This window comes from Eurytemora carolleeae, unplaced genomic scaffold (genome assembly GCF_000591075.1).
Source record: "Eurytemora carolleeae unplaced genomic scaffold, Eaff_2.0 scaffold211, whole genome shotgun sequence".
NCBI classification, from domain to species: Eukaryota; Metazoa; Arthropoda; class Copepoda; order Calanoida; family Temoridae; genus Eurytemora; species Eurytemora carolleeae.
In genome coordinates this window covers 238853-260035 of record NW_019396150.1, presented here as the reverse complement: position 1 = coordinate 260035, position 21183 = coordinate 238853, and the positions used below count along the sequence as shown (strand labels likewise).

The 21183-nt window shown below is 32.9% G+C and overlaps 1 protein-coding gene across 3 annotated transcripts; it reads right to left on the bottom strand.

The window, feature by feature from the left end:
• Positions 1-4349: 4349 nt before the first annotated feature.
• On the bottom strand, positions 4350-18935 carry LOC111696522 (lactosylceramide 4-alpha-galactosyltransferase). 3 transcript variants are annotated; one of them, XM_023466139.1, is made up of 12 exons: positions 18729-18935; positions 16458-16485; positions 15631-15743; positions 10151-10247; positions 9774-9862; positions 8731-8800; positions 7824-7958; positions 6863-6915; positions 6447-6523; positions 5216-5293; positions 4915-4979; positions 4350-4502 (listed from the first exon to the last, which is right to left on the bottom strand). In XM_023466139.1, exons 3-12 carry the CDS (start codon positions 15644-15646, stop codon positions 4382-4384), a joined length of 801 nt encoding a protein of 266 aa, XP_023321907.1. In that variant the 5' UTR covers positions 15647-15743; positions 16458-16485; positions 18729-18935; the 3' UTR covers positions 4350-4381. The 3 variants fall into 3 exon arrangements, with proteins under 3 accessions (XP_023321907.1, XP_023321905.1, XP_023321906.1); XM_023466137.1 differs by lacking the exon at positions 18729-18935 and adding an exon at positions 18008-18229; XM_023466138.1 differs by lacking the exon at positions 18729-18935 and adding an exon at positions 18008-18228 and having other exon boundaries at positions 4915-4964.
• Between the last annotated feature and the right edge of the window lie 2248 nt (positions 18936-21183).

The following is a 21183-nucleotide window of genomic DNA, read 5'->3' as shown; positions in this document are numbered from 1 at the left end:
ACTGATGTTTATAGGATCTCCCTGTAAGCGAGGGACAGGGAAAAGAGATGGAAACGGTTTAACTGATGTTTATAGGATCTCCCTGTAAGCGAGGGACAGGGAAAAGAGATGGAAACGGTTTAAGGATCTCCCTGTAAGCGAGGGACAGGGAAAAGAGATGGAAACGGTTTAACTGATGTTTATTGGATCTCCCTGTAAGCGAGGGACAGGGAAAAGAGATGGAAACGGCTAAACTGATGTTTATAGGATCTCCCTGTAAGCGAAGGGCCAGGGAAAAGAGAGGAAAACGGGTTAACTGATGTTTATTAGATCTCCCTGTAAGCGAGGGACAGGGAAAAGAGAGGAAAACGGTTTAACTGATGTTTATTGGATCTCCCTGTAAGCGAGGGACAGGGAATAGAGAGGGAAACGGTTTAACTGATGTTTATTGGATCTCCCTGTTAGCGAGGGACAGGGAAAAGAGAGGGAAACGGTTTAAATGGTGTTTATAGGATCTCACTGTAAGCAAGGGACAAGGAAATGAGAGGAAAACGGTTTAACTGATGTTTATTGGATCTCCCTGTAAGCGAGGGGCAGGGAAAAGTGAGGAAAACGGTTTAACTGATGTTTATTGGATCTCCCTGTAAGCGAGGGACAGGGAAAAGAGAGGGAAACGGTTTAACTGATGTTTATTGGATCTCCCTGTAAGCGAGGGACAGGGAAAAGAGAGGGAAACGGTTTAACTGACGTTTATTGGATCTCCCTGTAAGCGAAGGACAGGGAAAAGAGAGGGAAACGGTTTAACTGATGTTTATTAGATCTCCCTGTAAGCGAGGGACAGGGAAAAGAGAGGAAAATGGTTTAACCGGTGTTTATAGGATCTCCCTGTAAGCAAGGGACAAGGAAATGAGAGGAAAACGGTTTAACTGATGTTTATTGGATCTCCCTGTAAGCGAGGGAAAAGAGAGGAAAATGGTTTAACCGGTGTTTATAGGATCTCCCTGTAAGCAAGGGACAAGGAAATGAGAGGAAAACGGTTTAACTGATGTTTATTGGATCTCCCTGTAAGCGAGGGGCAGGGAAAAGAGAGGGAAACGGTTTAACTGATGTTTATTGGATCTCCCTGTAAGCGAGGGACAGGGAAAAGAGAGGGAAACGGTTTAACTGGCTTGTTTTTCTCCCATGGTAGGAACGTGTCTAGAATACTGAACTCAACAGAGAATTGTGAAAATATATAAGTTCTAGTTCCGCGACATCAAACAGTCAAAACTTTACATAATTATACGAATTCTTTAGTTTAAAGGGACTGTAAGTGTAATTTTATGTGACCCTACATGCCAAGCTGGCATTAGCTTATTTACACGTGTACCCTAGTAAAATAGCTGGCAATAGCTTATTTACCCGTGTACCCTAGTAAAATAGCTGGCAATAGCTTATTTACACGTGTACCCTAGTAAAAGCTTTGTCTGAAAAATTATGATTTAGAAATCAATGTTTATAATTTTGAAAACTAATTATTTACAATTATGGTTTCTCTACAAAAGTGAATTGTGCATTTCTACTGCAAGAAAACATACATAAATTATCAAAAATAAACACCTTCAAACCTAGAAAAACGACAATATTTTCCACATTATTGATCAGATAAATGTTTAAGGGTATACCATTGTAAATCGGGCATTGCTATAATTGCATAGAGCTGGACACTTGAAATTACGCGTACAAAGCCTGCGATGTATGTTTGTAAGTACAGGGTGTCCCAAAAAACATGGGAATTCAGTGACGAATTCGATATCGTCTTTGTTATGAATTAGCATTGTAATACCTAATTTCAAAAGCCATAATATTGTTATGTCTGCTAGAGTTTATTTAATGAAAAGGGTAAAAGACTGAAAAGATGTGTCTATAATGTCTCCGCAAGATGAACAGTGAATATGGACAAGTTTAATCTGTTTGTATACTGTAATTTTCTTGTTTTACATAAGTACAACCGGTTGCAGTCAAAACATAAACAAACAAAATGTAAACATAGCAGACGAAACTCTTACAGATTACAGCTTTCTCAGTAGGTATCACTATACTAAATAAAAGAATTATTCACAAAGACGATATCGAATTCGTCACTGAATTCCCATGTTTTTTGGGACACCCTGTATGTCACACATTTCTGTATCTTCAATTGGTTTCTTTAATAGTGTTATTAACAGAAACTGCAGTGCCCCCTTAATGTATGTCTTCATTTATATAAGTGTTTCTTCATTTGTGCTTCCTCATGCAATAATGCAACTCTTCCTAATTTGTGCTTCCTCATTCAATAATGCATACTTATTAGTGCTTCCTCATGCAATAATGCACCCTTAATAGTGCTTCCTCATGCAATAATTCACCTTTACTAGTGCTTCCTCATGTAATAATCCAACTCTTCCTAATTAGTGCTTCCTCATGTAATAATGCATCCTCATTAGTGCTTCCTCATTCAATAATGCATCCTCATTAGTGCTTCCTCATGCAGTAACTCTTCCTAATTAGTGCTTCCTCATTTAATAATGCATCCTCATTAGTGCTCCCTCATGCAATACTGCACCCTCATTAGTGTTATCTCATGATATAATGTATCCTTATTAGTGCTTCCTCATTCAATAATGCATCCTCATTAGTGCTTCCTCATGCAATAACTCTTCCTAATTAGTGCTTCCTCATGTAATAATGCATCCTCATTAGTACTTCCTCATGCAAAAATGCATCCTCATTTGTGCTTCCTCATTCAATAATGCATACTTATTAGTGCTTCCTCATGCAATATGCACCCTTAATAGTGCTTCCTCATACAATAATGCACCTTTACTAGTGCTTCCTCATGCAATAATTCATCCTAATTAATGCTTCCTCATGAAATAATGCACGTTTATTAGTGCTTCCTCATGCAGGAATTCATCCTCAATGGTGCTTCCTCATAAGTTTGTCCCCTGTTGCTGATTATTGATAAATGTTGCACCAGCTAATATTAGAGTGTCCTATTTTTAGTATACATAATATAAAATACATTATTCATTTTTGGATCATATTTGAACATTTTAGTTTTTTGGTATGTAACAGGCGTCACCACTGTAAACTCCGGTTAATTTCAGGTTGACTTAAAACCAGACAGAGTACAATTAATATGTAAGGGAAACCGGGACGGTACGCCAAATGATTATGAATGATCCCCTTCTAGTGAAATGGATGTGTTACACTCACAGCAATGAAATTTTTTACATATTTGGAAATAGAAATATCATTGCATACTTTACTTAGACTTAAAGATCATACACGGGAATAATATGAATTATAATAATAAATGTTCTCTGGACTGTAATCGGCCATTTCGTTTCGTGATATTCTTTTAAAAATCTTTTTAAAGAAAATGAATATATTGTTGTAAAGTCAAATTAATTTTTATTAAGTCTCCCTGTAGCAAAGTATCCTATATTACTCCCTAGCTGCAGTGATACTTTGACGTCATAAAGAATATAAAATCTTCTCCCCTCGTCTATAGTAAAAGAAGAAGAATAAATGAGGCTGAACGAAGACCAATAAATCTCTGGAATTAGCGAAAGGCACTCCCTCAATCCTCCGTATACTTGACCAGAGCCTACAGGCAGAGACGGCTTATATAAGGGGGAGGAGGGGGGACGTCCCCCTCCCTGGAAATTTGGTGGGACATCCTCCCCCATTTAAAAAATTTAGGACATAGAGGGGGGGGGGGGGGGTTGGTGAAACTTCTAGTCCTTTTTCTTTGATTTTTAACAATGGATTTTGTTTAAATTTTACCTGTGGCTACACTTACTTGTCTAAATGTTGATAAACTTTTTATTTTTTTTTCCCGGGCGGAAAGTGGAAACCACTTTTCACACTGTCACTCCTACAGGAAGCAAAGGATTCTTGAGAGTGTATTCTGAGCACAAATAAAAGTATATGTTTGCTTAAGCACATGTTTTTTATATTAATATATCAACATTTTGTGCTATTATTCTTTTGTGTAACAATATTGACACACACGTTCCTATCTCTGCATGGATAAATTTGGTTTAGGGATCAAAGATCAAAAATTATCCTCAAATTTAAAAATGTTCTCAAAGGTTACAGAGATTTAAAATTCGGTGATGGTGATGGACCAAACCTCTGTAGAGTAAAAAAGTAGATGTTAGTTCCACATTTATTGAAAATATATTTCGGTCTGGGTTGACCCTCGTCAGTTCTTGAGATTGTTTCTTCACAAAGATTAAAAACAAACTGTGTAAGCGTGCAAAAGTTCCTTTGATAAAATTGGCATTTTTTCCGTTTTGAAATATCACTTCAAGTTTTTCAAGCACTATCCATTAATTCAGAACTCTAATAAGTAATAATTTATTAAGTAGATATATTACAGAAGAAGTTTGGATGAGAAAGGACAGTTTTCTTGCATTACTCTGTACAATGGAGACTCCTCTGTGAGATTTCTAGATGAAGTTTTCTTTCCCCAGATATGTGTTGCTATGCTGGACCTGACATTTTTATATTTTTTTAAATGTTTTTTTCCTTTTTTTAAAAATTTAATAGTAATAAAAGTCTGGCTCTTAAAAATGTGGAACAAGAGGACGACTTTTAGATTCAAATTTTAGATTAGAATATCTGATTTTAAATAGTCCAATGAACATAAAAAAGCTTTTTTTGTAGTATACAACCCAATTTCAATTAGTAATTTGATGTTAAATCTTGTGATAAAAATGCTTACTTAATGAAAACATACAATAAACATGAGATTGCTTGAATTTCGTCTTCTCATTCCACGGTTTTAGTGTACGAAGTGCAATAGATACATATTTAAGATATTTAAAATTTATTCTTTTTATTGACATGTAGCCATGTGAATTTAGTCTGTGCAGAATAATATTATGATAAAATTAAAATCTTAACCTCAATCTTTTCTCCAAGTCTCCTCTCTCTCCGTGGAAATACATATCAACCTGTATATTTTCTTCCTGAAATTTTCCCCTTTCATCAATTCAACAAAAAAGCAAAAAGAATTATCACAAAGGAATTGAGATTTTGCCACAAAATTCAATCTTCTAATCCCGTAATAAGATTTGCAACCTGACTGTGTACAGTTTGTAAGGTCTAAAACATCGGGTTACAAAGACATAAGGATAAGAAATCAAAGATTGCAACAAACACACAATTTCTTTAAGGATTTAGAAAATATGATTAGCATACAGACCTCCCGCCAATTAACCGCGTAGAAAACTTCCTGTTTGAGAATTTGGATTCCGGAGCAGGTTTCCGGCCAACTTATATCCTGAAGTATTTAATATACCACTATTAAAGGGGGCTAATAATAACTGCACGTAACATTCAGAACCTGATTTCTGCCTGTATCCTGTATCTTTAACTCTATATCCTGTATCTTTGGAAACTTTCTGTATCCGGCTGTATCTTTAAGAACCTGATCTCTTCCAGTATTCCGTATATCCTATAATCTAATCTCGAGCTGTATTCTGAATCGTTAAAAACATTATCCTGTATCCTGTATCTATGAGAACCTGATTTTTGACTGTATCCTGCATTTCTGATAACCTGATCCTGTATCCTATAGCCTAATTTTTAACTGTATTCTGTATCCTTGAAAACCCGATCTTTACGTGTATCTTATTTCCTTGAGAACCTGATCTCTACCAGTATCTTGTATTCTATAACCCGATCTTTAATTGTATCATGTATCCTAAAGAACCTGATCTCTACCTGTATCCCTGTATCCTTGAGAACCTGATCTCTACTTGTATCCTGTATCCTCAAGAACCTGGTCTATACATTTATCCTGTATCCTTAAGAACCTGACCTCTACTTGTATCCTGTATCCTTGGGAACCTGGTCTCCGCCTGTATCCTCATGAGAACCTGCGCTCTACCTGTATCCTTGAGAACCTGGTCTCTACCTGTGTCCTTGAGAACCTGAGCTGAAAACTTTAGAATGGAATATCCTTAATCCCGATCGGTTAATTAATCTGGAGATTAATAAGAAGAGGCGAACAAGCATTATTTAATCTAGGGATTAAGAAAAAGAGTGGATCAAGCATTAATCTTGATATCCACCATTCTAAAGTTTTCAGCTCAGGTCTCTACCTGCATTCTTGAGAACCTAGTCTCTACCTGTATTCTTGAGAACCTGGTCTCCACCTGTATCCTTGAGAACCTGGTGTCTACCTGTATCATCAGTATCCTTGAGAACCTGGTCTCCACCTGTATCCTTGAGAACCTGGTCTCTACCTGCATCAGCAGTATCCTTGAGAACCTGGACTCTACCTGTATCAGAAGTATCCTTAGGAACATGATCTCTACCTGCATTCTACATGTATCCTTGAGAACCTGATCTCTACCTGTAATCTGCATGTATCCTTGAGAACCTGATCTCTACCTGTAATCTGCATGTATCCTTGAGAACCTGATCTCTACCTGTAATCTGCATGTATCCTTGAGAACCTGAGTAAGTATTCCAGGACCGTTCCAACCCCAATTTGTTCCATCATATTCTTAAAAATTTTATCCATTATTAAGGAAAGCATTCAAACAAGGGCCTAAAATAATTGTATTCCTTTTTTTGTAAGAAAAATGTATATTGATTTAGCAATGCAATGTTTAAACAGCACATGGTTAGAACCTCTTTTAGTTCAAAAGATGTTTAAGCAATATATTTAGGGATCTAAGGACAATCTAAGAAAAGTCAAAAAAAATGAAAGAACTGTCGCCCTTCTCCTTTCGGAATATAATTTCTTTTTTAAGAAACATGCCGGACACTGTGTTTTAAAATGAAATAATATGGCAAACGTTGTTCCTCGCGCTTAAAGAGTATTTAAAAAAATTGGATTCACCTTTTTCAAGTCTGTGAACTATATTTTGAATAACTGGATGCTGTTTATAAAATCTGAAATATTGTAAATTAGGAAATATAGCTGATTAATCTTGAAATATGTATTCTAAACTAGAAAATAAAGATGCTTAATCTCGAAATATGTATTCTAAACTAGGAAATATAGATGCTTAATCTCGAAATATGTATTCTAAACTAGGAAATATAGCTGATTAATGTTGAAATATGTATTCTTAACAAGGAAATTTAGCTGATTTATCTTAAAATATGTATTCTAAGCCAGGAAATATGACAGATTAATCTTAAAGTATGTATTCTAAACTAAGAAATATAGCTGATTAATCTTGAAATATGTATTATAAACTAGGAAATGTAGCTGATTAATCTTGAAATATGTATTCTAAGCTAGGAAGTATGACTGATTAATCTTGAAATATGTAGTATAAACTAGGAAATGTAGCTGATTTATCTTGAAATATGTATTCTAAACTAGGAAATTTATGTGATTAATCTTGAAATATGTATTCTAAACTAGGAAATATAGCTGATTAATCTTGAAATATGTATGCTAAACTAGGATATATAGCTGATCAATCTTGAAATATGTATCTTAAACAAGGAAATATAACTTATTAATCTTGAAATATGTATTCTAAACTAGGAAATATAGCTGATTAATCTTGAAATATGTATTTTAAACTAGAAAATAAAGATGCTTAATCTCAAAATATGTATTCTAAACTAGAAAATAAAGATGCTTAATCTCGAAATATGTATTCTAAACTAGGAAATATAGATGCTTAATCTCGAAATATGTATTCTAAACTAGGAAATATAGCTGATTAATCTTGAAATATGTATTCTAAACTAGGAAATATAGCTGATTAATCTTGAAATATGTATTCTAAATTAGAAAATAGAGTTTTTAAATATAATTGATATTTAATAATCGAATTAATTACCTGAGAGCCCCTGCTCCAATTGTTCCTGTCTTGGAATACTCTATACCGGCAAAGTTAGTAAAGTTTGGTAGATTTCTTAAAGAAATTACGTCTGTATCTAGGTAGGTTCCTCCATATTCATAAAGGAGTAGATACCTGCAAATACATTAGCTTTACAATACGGAGGACTGATTTACAATTTTTATTTGATGGGGTTGATTAGAAAAAGATTTAGAGATAAATTTCAAGCTTAAACAACTTTTTCTTCAAAGTACATAAAGTAAAAAAAACTTTGTTTTACATGATCTGTGCTGAAAACTTTAGAATTGTGGATATAGAGATCAATGCACGATCTCTTCTTTTTTTTAATCTCAAGATTAATTTATTTTTAGTATATATCCTAGAAATTGTATAAAAATCAACCAATCAGAGTGTTGATTGCAGAATTCAAAAAGCCAATCAGAAGCCAAGAAATTTTGAAATTTTCCGCGCGTATTAAATGACAATTCATTTTTTGCAATGCAGTACGTCGGGAAATCCAAAAGAGAGGATTAAGCTTGAAATCAAAAGTTTCGACAGTGGATACCAAGATTCAGAAATCAGGATTAAGTGTATCCAATACAATAGTTTCAGGTTTGGGCCTAGAAATGTTAAGGTGGAAAGTGATCATGGGTGGGTTGTCAATTCTAGGTTTGGGGTAAAAAAATGTTGTTAACGAGAGGAGTGAAATAAGCAGGCATTCCCTCCCCAAAATATCTAATAGGATCATTCCTATTAGTCGCCTTTTGGGTAAGGAATATCTGCTTATTTCACTAATAAGTCTAGATCATAGATGTGGAATGGAAGGGGAATAAGGAGGAGAGTGCCAAGTTCAACTTCTTTTACCAGTCTCCCCCCCCGCACCCCTTCAAAATCTCGATTTATTTACCTGACTAAGTCACTAAGGTGACTGACCGGCCAGTTGCTGGACCTCAATTGTCCAGATTTCCAAATATTTCCTGTATAATTAATATATGTTTCCAATTTATTTTTATAATCAATTCATTTATGGTTATATGCAGTCATTTATGGTTATGTGTAGTCATTTATGGTTATATGTAGTCAGTTATGGTTATATGTAGTCATTTATGATTATTTGTAGTCATTTATGGTTATATGTAGTCATTTATGGTTGTAAGTAGTCATTTATGGTTACATATAGTCATTTATGATTATATGTAGTCATTTATGATAATATGTAATCATTTATGGTTATATGTAGTCACTTATGGTTATATGAAGTCATTTATGGTTATATCTAGTCAATTATTGTTATATGTAGTCATTTATGATTATATGTAGTCACTTATGGTTATATGCAGTCATTTATGGTTATATGTACTATGTAGTCCTTTATGAGTAAAACAAGTTTAATTTCCTTGAAAATTCATTTTGATTTAGGGGGTTGAAATCAAAAAGTTTAGCCAGCTAAAATTGTCTTCTAAAAAGTTTGTTTAGTAACCAATTATAAATAGTACTCCGAACAATTTCCAAGATACCAAAAAATATGCAATTGTGGAATATGCAATTGTGAAATATGCAATTGTGAAATATGCAATGCTTATTAAAAAATAAGGTGCACCAAAATTATATTTCCAAATAGTATGGAATTAAAAGATGTTTTACAAGCTAGGGTTTGATCATATGGTTAGAATACCAAGAAGGGTGTCATTAAAAATATAAGATTGAAAAAGGCCAAATTGTAAAAGGGTGTTTCATGATTAAGGTTAACTATACCAAGAAATGTTTCATAAAAACTAGCTATAACTTACGAAGAAAGGGATCGGGAAGAAGGTTTACATTTTAGGGGGTGTTTCATGGATAAGGTTAGAGGTTAGCAAGGAGTGTTTAGTAAAAAGCTTGAATTACCAAGGGGTGTTTCATGGATAAGGTTAGGTTAGCAAGGAGTGTTTAATAAAAAGCTAAAATTACCAAGGGGTGTTTCATGGAAAAAGTTGTCCAGATGTAGGTAACGAAAATGAATATTTGGATATTCTAGATTCCAAGGCAGATCTTCAAGTCTAAACAATTCGAAATTCATACAGATTTGTCTCAAACAGGAAAACTATTATTAATTTTTTTTGAGAATAAGATGTTCCATTACTCTGACTCTATTGGTCCGCATTTTTAAACATTTCAAAGCAATTAAACCTTGGAAGCTTCGGACCTTGCATGTTGTGTTTCCAAGAAATCCTATATTTAAATTGATTGAAAACTAAGATTAGAACCTGAAGAAAACAAAACAATTAAATTATATTAAAACAAAATTGACAATTTCTTTAGTGCATATATATTTTCTTATTTTCTACCTGGGGTTCGTGAGAAGAAAATAAATAATTTGGTTTGGATTATGAAGCGCAGCGCTCTCCAGTGCACACAACTCCCTTCCGGTCAACTTCACGCGACCTTAAGTAATAAAAGTAAGCACGCAATTATCATAAATCTTATAAAAGATTTGTAATCTATTTAAATAAGCTCTATACGCTCATACATACAGGGTGTCCCAAAAAACATTGCATGGATACTGAGGGAACAATTTTCGTTCAATTTTTTAAATCAAGGTAATTGTCAATAGAAAGCTCTATATTTTAGTTATTTTATGTTGTAAATTTATTTAAAATTAATAGTTTTTCTAAATAAAAAAAACATATTAATAGAGTTTTGTAATTTTTTAAATCATAATTGCTATTATATAGTCTAAGGTTTCTTTTTAAACTAAAATTTTTCATAAATGTTGAAGCTTGAGTAATCTGAAGACAAAATTAGCACAAATCTTGCCCAGTCCAAAATAATATATTTTTTCTTCAATTTTCTTTTTGAAATCAGTTGAAACAATAAACAGCTCGGCGGTAATTTTTTTTTTTAAACCATGCACTGTCCTTTATGAAACATATGTTTTTACCTAATAAACGATACCTTGGATGACTTGTGTTCTATAAGAAATTAGTTGAAAGGAATTGAGTCTTTGTCACAAATTAAGATTTTCTAATGACTATATTTTCGCAACCCAATGCCTTAAACCTTAGGTATTTCAAACTATGAATTCTGTGAGATTAAAGAATCTAAGTTTGAAATATCAAAGGTTTACACAATCAGGTGGAAAAAATATGGGTATTAGAAAATCAGAATTTGTTACAAAGACTCAATTCCTTTGAGAATGTTTTTCTACGTAAACAGTCCTTTAGAAGCCCTTCTTAAAATGGATCAATAAAAATTAAGGCGTAAAAATTGATTCTAAAGTAAAAATATTCTTAATTAAAGTGATGATTTTTTTAAAGATTTTTTTTCGCAATTTTAGATTCACAAAAATGTTTGATTTTTTCCCAGCTTTTTGTAAATTTTAAAAAGTTGATAATAGCACAACAATTTTTTTTGATTAAAAGTAAATGTAATTTTTGTATTCTTTGTCCGCGGATAATCTTCTCTTTTTATGTACTAAACAACTGAAAATAGAAAATACAACACAAAAAACTTACTTCCTAACTTACTTCCTAACTTACTTCCTAACTTACTTCCTAACTTACTTCCTAACTTACTTCCTAACTTACTTCCTAACTTACTTCCTAACTTACTTCCTAACTTTACAGGGTTACTCAAAAAGATTTAGAGTTAGAAAAGAATCTATGGAATTTATGCAGGGTATGCACTGGCAGGTATAAAACGTAAGTCAACCTTCAGATCGTCACATAGTTTTAGGTGGTCATTAAAGTTTCATAATTTGTGGTAATTGAGTAGAGTTTTAGGTGGTCATTAAAGTTCCATAATTAGTGGGTAACCCTGTACATATATATAGATATGTATGTACACAGTCTGGTTAATTCTATCCATATAAATAAATGTATATATGTGGCTGCATACTAGTGCATAGTTATTTTTAAAATTTTTGAACAATTGTATTTTTGGAGACTTTAGAGCCGACTCCACTGCAAAAAGTGTATTTTGGTATATCCCAGTAAATAACAATGTATTTCCACTGTAGATCGATTGATTTTTCATAAATAAATTGAATTATTTGTAAATTAACCTATTAATTAATGGTACTAAATTGTATTTAAATGATTTTAGCGTAGTAGACCAGATTCAGTGTGAATGCGACCATATTCACAAATGCGACATAATTTCAAATTGGCTCTTTATATACAAAGTTAGAAAACTGAGCTTTATCCTGCATGTTTTAAACCCTGAAAAACGAGAATGAAATTATGCTATCAAAAATAAAACTTCAGAATGATATCACATAATCATAATCTACTCAATACATTTCCATTTTGAAAAAGTTTTATTTCAACAAATCTTATATATAAAGATGTAATCTCTGTTTGTATTTATAACTCATGAACTCAAATTATGATTGGGGAACTCGGGAGAACCACGGAAACGGTCTTAGTTTGGTTTTGCGATTTTAAGATGAGTGTGTCCACTTTTACAAGGAAATCGTAATTTACGAACAATGAGCGGGTAAACGGCAGGAGTAAATATGAGTATCCCATGGACAACACTGGTTTCTCAAACTAATATTAAATATATTTAAATTTAAAATGTTTTATCTTTGTATATATTGTATATCTGGAGCAAGGTTTTATAGGAAGTTTGGGTATTCTCGATGCGATCCAATGTACGGAAAATGTCGTCTCCTAAGATATAAAAACCTCATATGACGTCACTCTCGCCTCTATAATCATGGACGTCATATGATATTTTTATCTATCTATCTTAGGAGACGACATTTTCCGTATATTGGAACTAACCTTATTTTACAACCTTGATCTGGAGTATAGCAAGCTAAGAGATTGGCTCCTCTGCTGTTGAGTTCTGACACTTCAATATCGGTTTTATCGGTTAATTCTATGTTAAAAGCAATGAGGTTAAGGATAAGAAGGAAATAGAATCAGAGGCTAACCCCCCCCCCCCCACTTCTTCTCATCTAATCTCGTCTTAATTTGTAAAAATGTGTTTTTATAAAACAGGGGCGGATACAGGGTGGTGGCGGGGGGACATTCGCCACCCCCTGACAGATTTCGAGGCAAAAAATGTTCCCAATTTTATAAATCGTATGTGTTTTTCAATTTCAAGCTTTTTTTATTTTATGGAAATCTTGACTTTCTTTTCTTCAGTTTAATTTAAAAATCACCGACAACAAGTAAATGTTATTGTTAACGATAAAATTAGAATTAGAAATTTGTAAGAAACTAGACTTAAGTTATAATATTGTTCATATCTAGTAATGATCCTTAATCAATACTCATTTATCAAAATTGTAATATTGGTCCTAATTTTGATGCATTTAAGTATAACTAGTAATTTCTTTTTGTTTTTAAATTGCTAATGATCCTATTATTGTTCCTGTTCCTAATACTGTGTCCGACCCAACCTAAATCCCTGTCCTAATCCAATATTTTTGTTCCTAATTCCTGAACAATCTTTTTATTGTTCCTAAATCCCTGTCCGAATCCTTTAATTTTGTTCCTAATTCCTGAACAATCTTTTAATTGTTCCTAAATTCCTGTTCTAATTCGTTAATTTTGTTCCTTAAAGTTAAAAATCTATTTTTTTAGTCTTTAGTCATTAATTTTGACTCTTTTTGAGTCTTTTAAGTCAAAAAAAAATTTCGCCTGCGGCACGATTTTTTGTTCCTAATTATTAATTTTTTTGTTCCTAAAAAATCTTGCCCCCCCCCTCACTTAAATCCTGTATCCGCCCCTGTTATAAAAGAAAACTTGTGTTCACATCTATTTGGTTAGATAACTTTATAAATTCAGATATTTAAAGAAATTAAATAATTTAAAATAAATAGGTTGCAATAGAATTGAACCACGCTTCACTAAACAGAAGAGGAAGGAACGAGTGTGTGACCTCGGAGCTCCTATAGTTTTGATGTTACGCACAAGTATAAGAAAAGCACATTTCGTTGGTTAGATACTCTAAATAGCTTTTTAATAACAGAAATTCGGATTCAAAACATATAAGATTTCTGATCTTTGTAAGGTTTGGTGATTGTCAAAACTATTTTTTCGCGGTAATAATAGATATTTATAAAACTTCTAAATTGAATAAAATAACCAAGGTCTAGTTTGTTTCTAAAGAGACGATTAGTTTTAGAAAATATGTATTTCTGTGTAATGTTGTTATATTTTGTTTAATTATGGTTTTTGAAGAAAAGATTAATTTTAGAAAATATTTTATTTTTTAAACAAAATAATATTGTTACATTTTGTGGAATGCTTTTTCATATTTTTCAATTTAAAACATGAATACAGCAAAAATAAAGTGTGTAAACCAAAGCTAATCCTGTTTTTGTGTCTCACCCTAGCACGTGGATTTAACGGTTCTGTCAATATATTAGAAAGCTGTTGCTTTCGATCACAATTTGACCCTTTAGACATCATTTTTTTAGCCTTCTTTCTTACATACTTTTTTGTCGGCATATACATTTGAATGAAAAAGTATAAAATAAACAAATCCGTAAGGTAAAAGATTGTTGAATTATAGACCAAAACACATTTGATTTCAAATTGAGGAAACCAAATGCTGCTCACTCTGGTTAGTCCAGTATGCCCAGAATATATATTTGTTGTCGCTAAGGCACAAGATTCTGACGATGAACAGATAGACAAGGTATAACCCACAAATCAAAATCGCTAATGCAGAAAACTCTTTATTTCCTAAAAAAATAATGAAATGAATAATGATAAATAATTATTACAGGGTTTACAAATTTATAATGAAAAGATTCTTACGATCTATTTTCCTATTCGGGGGTTATCTGTCGAAAAGTCCAAAGACGCTTTTTATACATTAAAACTTCTGAAAAGATTAACAATTAAATGTTGATGAAAGTCACTAATTCTTTAAATAGAAATGTTTTTGTTTAACTTTGAAATGGTTCACAATTGATAAACGTTTATACTCCGTTATCGGAGAACAAAGAAGAAAAGCGGGCTGAAATTGTTTGGTTTGGATTCTTGTCTCTGAGAGGAGCATTTAAGTTGAAGACGACATTACATAAACTGCGGGGGGGGGGGGTCTTAATGTTAATGGTTGACAATATTCTTATGACTCACCCTGTATATGTTTTTAATTTTCCCGATGCCGCTTGATTTGGGTAGTGCGTATATATAATTGTGATGAATTTTAAGGTTTCCTTGTTCCATTAATAATGAATGGTCTCTTCTTTAAATATTGTCCAGTTTCAATTAGTCTAAACTTCGATATCTGTTTAGAACAGATTTGAAAATATCCATATTTTGACTAGATTGACATTGACCATGGCTTGACACTGAAAATAATAAGATTGATCGATTCTAAAATTTGAAATTAGAATTTGTTGACTATTAGCAGATTGCGCATTACAACTAACTATGTTCAATAATTGTGCTTAGTTATATGCATGACACGATAGATTTTTTTCTGTCATGTGAATTACATTTTTAACGAAGCCATTATTATCATAATATAATATAAAGGGACAGTGCAAAGTTTAATTGTTGCAAATACATTGTTTTCTCGACAATGACCCTTTTTTAACGATATGAAGTCTTTACCACATTCTCTGATGTATCTTTGAAACCTAATGTCGCAGACCTTTGTTGTTTCAAACTATGAATTATGTTAGATCAAAAAGTCTAAGTTTGATATATCAAAGGTTTACACCATCAGGTTGAAAAGATATATGGATTAGAAAAATTGAGTATGTTGCAATAACTCTATACCTTTGGTTAAAAGATTGGTTAGAACGCATTTAAACATCGGAAAGTTGCGTTTATGCCATTAATAATATTAGTTAAGTTACCACTAGTTTCCACCATCCAGATAGGTAGTTCTCTAGGTAGTAGTTCAGGTACAGGTTGACCGGCCAGGTGTAGCTGGACTAGAGGGAAAGCTAAGGAGCAGGGTAGCTTCTCCCTATAAACGATGTTTTGGTCAGAGATACTGAAGTTGTTAAACAAAATTAAACTTTTTGAACGTGTTATCTTTAGTAATTGCTCTGTCTGTCTAATGTTTGATTGTCAGATCATAACTCAGGAGCCCCTGGATCGATTTGCCTCAAATTTGTATAGGGCCGGAACTAGGAAGAACTATGGGAGTGTTCTGAGCTTGGTTTTAAAGTTTTAAGTTGAGTGAGTTGACTTTTATACAAGAAGATTAGTTTCCAAGCTTAAAGAAAACTATTGTGTGAGAACATCTCTTTGCAATAATTGCAAAACCTTTTGTAATCTTTAACTTTCAATCTCAAAAGAAATGATTAGCTATTAAGTTTCCAAGCAAAGCTGGGTTCCCAAGCTAGTAGTTAATGAACAACAAACTAAAAGAGACATTTATGAAATTGAATAAATGATAACTGATATTTTTTCAGAATTTTCTTATAGTGATTTAATTTAAATAAACTAAAATTCTTTTTTACAGAAAAGAACATGCTTATAATCTATACACCATAGGAAAATTCCGTAAACTCCGGGAATGTGCACAATTTTCTGAAAAAATATAAAATGCACAAAAAAGATTTTTTTCTCAAACCTGCCGAAAATGTTCTCATCAAAAACAAACTTGACCAAAACCAATTTTTAGGGTGAAAAATAACGGTAAATATGTCCAACCTTTCCTCTGCCCGACCCTTACCTAATCTCCGTGCACTTGAGGTACAGAACTGAAAAAAAATATCAATTTAAATCCAGCCCCGGCTTCAAGTATAATCAATCAATCAGAATTCCAATAACAGACTTTCCCCATATAACAGTCCTTCTCAATTTATTCTTTTACTGAATAAGACATATGATACAGGATACAGGATATAGGATACATGGAGGATACAGGATACAGGATACAAGCTACAGGATACAGGATACATGATACATGATACAGGATACAGGATATAGGATACAGGAGGATACAGGATACAGGATACAAGCTACAGGATACAGGATACAGGATACAGGATACAGGATACAGGATATAGGATACAGGATACAGGATACAGGATATAGGATACAGGATACAGAATATTGGATTCAGGATACAGGATACAGGATACAGGATACAGAATAAAGGATACAGGATATAGGATACATGATACAGGACACAGGATACAGGATACAGAATATAGGATACAGGATACAGGACACAGGATATAGGATACAGGATACAGAATATAGGATACAGGATAAAGGATACAGGATAAAGGATACAGGATACAGGATACAGGATACAGGATACAGGATACAGGATACAGGATATAGGATACAGGATATAGGATACAGAATACAGGATACAGGATACAGGATACAGGATACAGGATACAGGATACAGGATACAGGATACAGGATACAGGATACAGGATACAGGATACAGGATACAGGATACAGAATATAGGATACAGGATACAGGATACAGGATACAGGATATAGGATACAGGATACAGGGCACAGAATATAGGATACAGGATACAGGATATATGACACAGAATACAGGATACAGGATACAGGATACAGGATACAGGATACAGGATACAGGATACAAGATACAGGATACAGGATACAGGATACAGGATACAGGATACAGGATACAGGATACAGGATACAGGATACAAGATACAGGATACAGAATATAGGATACAGGATACAGGATACAGGATACTATATACAATATACATGATAAAGAATACAGGAAACAGGATACATGATACAGGAAATAAGATATAGGATACAGGATACAGGGTTAAGAGTGCAGAGCTGAAAACTTTAGAATGGAATATCCTTAATCTCTATCGGTTCATTAATCTGGAGATTAATAACAAGAGGAGAACAAGCCATATTTAATCTGGAGATTGAGAAAAAGAGGAGATTGATCTCGATATCCGCCATTTTAAAGTTTTCAGCTCTGAAAACAGAAATCAAAGTACAAAATACAATAAACGATATACGGAATTAATACATCATTAAGCAGGAAATAGAATACAGAGCTCAGAGTCAGAATAATAATAGACACTACAGAATATAGGTTGCAGAGTACTAAAACAAAATACATATTAAATAATACAGAATACATGATACAATACACACAGTACGGAATACAGAATACAGAACACATAGCCGGAAACAGTATTCTGAATACATTATTTCTTATAACATTTATTTGATTTTGAAATATGAAATTAGAAAATAAATCTGAACCTGTTGTGAAAAGTATTATTATTATAATCAGGTAACTAGTGTCCTTGAATGTAAGTTGTCGTCTTTTCCACATTATTTCATTGTACTGTGTCAATCATTCCAGTTTTCTTTTAAAAGGGATAAACGATAATTAGATCAAAATTAGTGCGAATTAAACATAATTTAATCAACAGTGTTTACTTAAAGTGTCCCTCCATGCACTCCATCATCCAAACATAACGATTTACAACGGTACGGGCACCAATATCTGCGAAAGCGACTTGCGCATTTCTTGCTTAGAAGAAGAAATGGATAAATTATAAGAATTTAACACTTTTACTGTCAGAAAAACGACAGTATCTTATAAATTCTTTTTATAAGATGAAGGTTTCAAGGGTACCGTTGTAAATCGAGCATTTTAATCACTTGAAATTGCGCGCGCGTGTAGCTTCAGCTTTGGGTTAATTGTACATTTACAGGGAAATATCTATATTTTAAAACCAAATATATACGGATATACGGAGCTAAGTATTATCTATGTATTGGAGTATATACATGTACTGTGTATATAGTTTAACCATGTGTAAGATTAATTAACCTATGTATGTAACGAATGTAACTATCTGAATGAACAATGAAGAACTGCAATAAATGACTATATATATATATCTATTCTTTAAATATATATGTTTATATATATATATAGAATATAGGTTTATGTCAATATGCTTATCAACTATACCTACACGCTGGAGTCGCTGGAGTACAGCTCTATTCTTATCTAACCTATAGAAAGAGAGTGTTCACGGATTTAACGAACATAGCGAGGTGAGAGTAAAATCAGGACTGTTACTGGGTAAACGCTGTGAACAAAGCGGTGGATTCCAGGGAGGGAGATTGTCTTCAGATTGTTTTTGAATTTTGATGATATTTTACTTTTGATATTGTTTTTCTTATGTTTATTTGAAGATTTATCTTAAAACTGACTTTTTCTATAAGGTACTGCAGATAAACCCTAAATAAGCCATGCATCGCAATAATTCATCAAATTTCGTATTCTTCCCTATCTGATAATGGAATGTTGTGGATATTTAGTTTTTTAATTAAATGATTATATGGAGCTCTTTAAAACTGTTCCCGTATATATTTTTATTTATTTTTGCAAATACTAAGATTTACATAAAATACAGAGTGTCCCAGGAAGCATGACAGTTGGTGAACAGTTTTAAATGTCTTCTTCCATAATTTGTTAAGTTCTTTAATACCAAAGAGAATAATAAAAACATGGCTTGTTAGTCTTTTTATAATAAAGTTGATTTCAAAGCAAATTATAATTGAGTAAAAGATTTTTTAGCAAAATAAGCTGCAAAGTATTTAATATATAATACTTGATATGGAAGAAGACATTGAAAACTATTCACCCTGTAGTATAAAACCCATTGAAAAATTGTCAAGACGACATTTGAAAAATTCTTTCGATGTATGGCTCATTTAGGGTAAAACTGTATAAGAATTTGAAAACGAATAAAGCTTATAGGTAGAACATTTTTATAAGTTTATTATTAAAACTGATCATGTAAACTGAAATAATGGATGATAGCTCACAAAAAAAATAGTTTTAAGTTTATAATTCAAAGAGGTGGACGTGGTGAACGGTGGGGGTATTTTAGGGGGTCAGGAAGGGTGGTGACTAGTTTTTGTCACAATACTCCTCTTAAAATGCATTTGTTTTGTGTTTCATGGTGAGAATGGACAAAATGAAAATATTCTAGTAATCTTTTCATTTACAAACATTGCATCGTTATAGCTTGCATTGATTTATAATGATTTCAATTTTTAATTACTTTTCCTGTTCCTTGAATGGATCCTGTAAACCCGCAATATATTTAGATATCGTCTTTGTGAGTGAGCTGAGCTATTTTGGGGTAAAAAATATATATACTTAACAAGTGATTCAGGATAACCTAGATATATAAATAGATTCTAACAACCATTAATCAAAGGTGTAGGGGCGCCACACGCCAGCTCAAGTATTGGTTAGGGCTCTGATTTGTCAATAAGATACCCATTTTAAGAGTTTTCACACAATTACCAGTTTTCCATCATACTTCAGAACTTAAACATAAAATTACGATGACTTAGAGAATAGAGACTTCTCTAAAAAACTACTCATGCGACCGGCCTTATTTGACTCGATTAAGAGGTTTATGGTGTAAACTCAATATTGCTAATAACCCTCTGATACCCTATTGTGTGGTGAAGGAGGGAAGGCAACCTCCCCCGCACAGCATCCGAATCTAATTTTACCTATTTGCTGCATGCAGTGCTCTTCCCCATATAAGGCTTCTGAACCTCCCCCAAACAGTCTTCCGAGAATGATTTTCCATTTATAATAGTCAATTTCTACTTAAACCGGGACTATATAAATTCGATAATTTCAGCACGGTAGTCAATCTATAGTATCCTTAACATTTGCATAATATATATATATATATATATATTTTTTACAATCAAAGATCTGGCTTGAAAAAACGAAAACTTTGACTACCGCGCTTAAATTATCGAATTAGTCCTGTTTTAAGTAGAAATGGACGATTATAAATGGAAAATCATCTGGAAGACTGTTTGGGGGAGGTTTGGAAGTCCTGTGGGGATGCGTACTGCCGCAAATATAGGTAGAATTAGGTTCCGAAGTTGTGCAGGGGAGGTTGCCTTCCCTCCCTCGTGTGGCTTCTCCAGACATGAATATTTTCTTCTGGACTACTACGTGTGATGAAGTTCTAAAATCTGACGGAAAACTGGTCATTTCCGTGAAAACTCTTTAATTAATTATTTTACACACGAATCAGAGACTAAAAAAGAAACTATGGGCACACAATTGAGACGCTTCCAATTACTTATAAAGGTTTGTTAGAATCTCATAATATCTAGATTTTACTAAATCCGTTGTAATTTCTTGTAAAAAAACTATAAAGTATATGTTTTAATCGCAATTTTTACGTCTCTTTGTAACTTCTTGTTTCACCACTAATTCAAATAAATTAGAATTCAGTCGATCATTATTCATTCATTGTTCAATTGATATTTTGCGGTAATGTTACATCGTCTATACGCAACATCCCCCCTACTGAACTTCCGACCTACTAACTTTCCGTCCTACTGCAATATCGGATCTACGCCAGCTGTTTATTTTTAGT

Coding starts and splice junctions, on each gene's coding strand:
- LOC111696522 (XM_023466137.1), bottom strand. CDS start 18,080: ATGTGGAAAAGACGACAACTTACATTCAAGGACACTAGTTACCTGATT. Junction 5,294..6,446: donor AGGATACATGCAGATTACAG/GTAGAGATCAGG, acceptor TAAATACTTCAG/GATATAAGTTGGCCGGAAAC. Junction 4,503..4,914: donor GACTTGGAGAAAAGATTGAG/GTTAAGATTTTA, acceptor TAAAAATGTCAG/GTCCAGCATAGCAACACATA.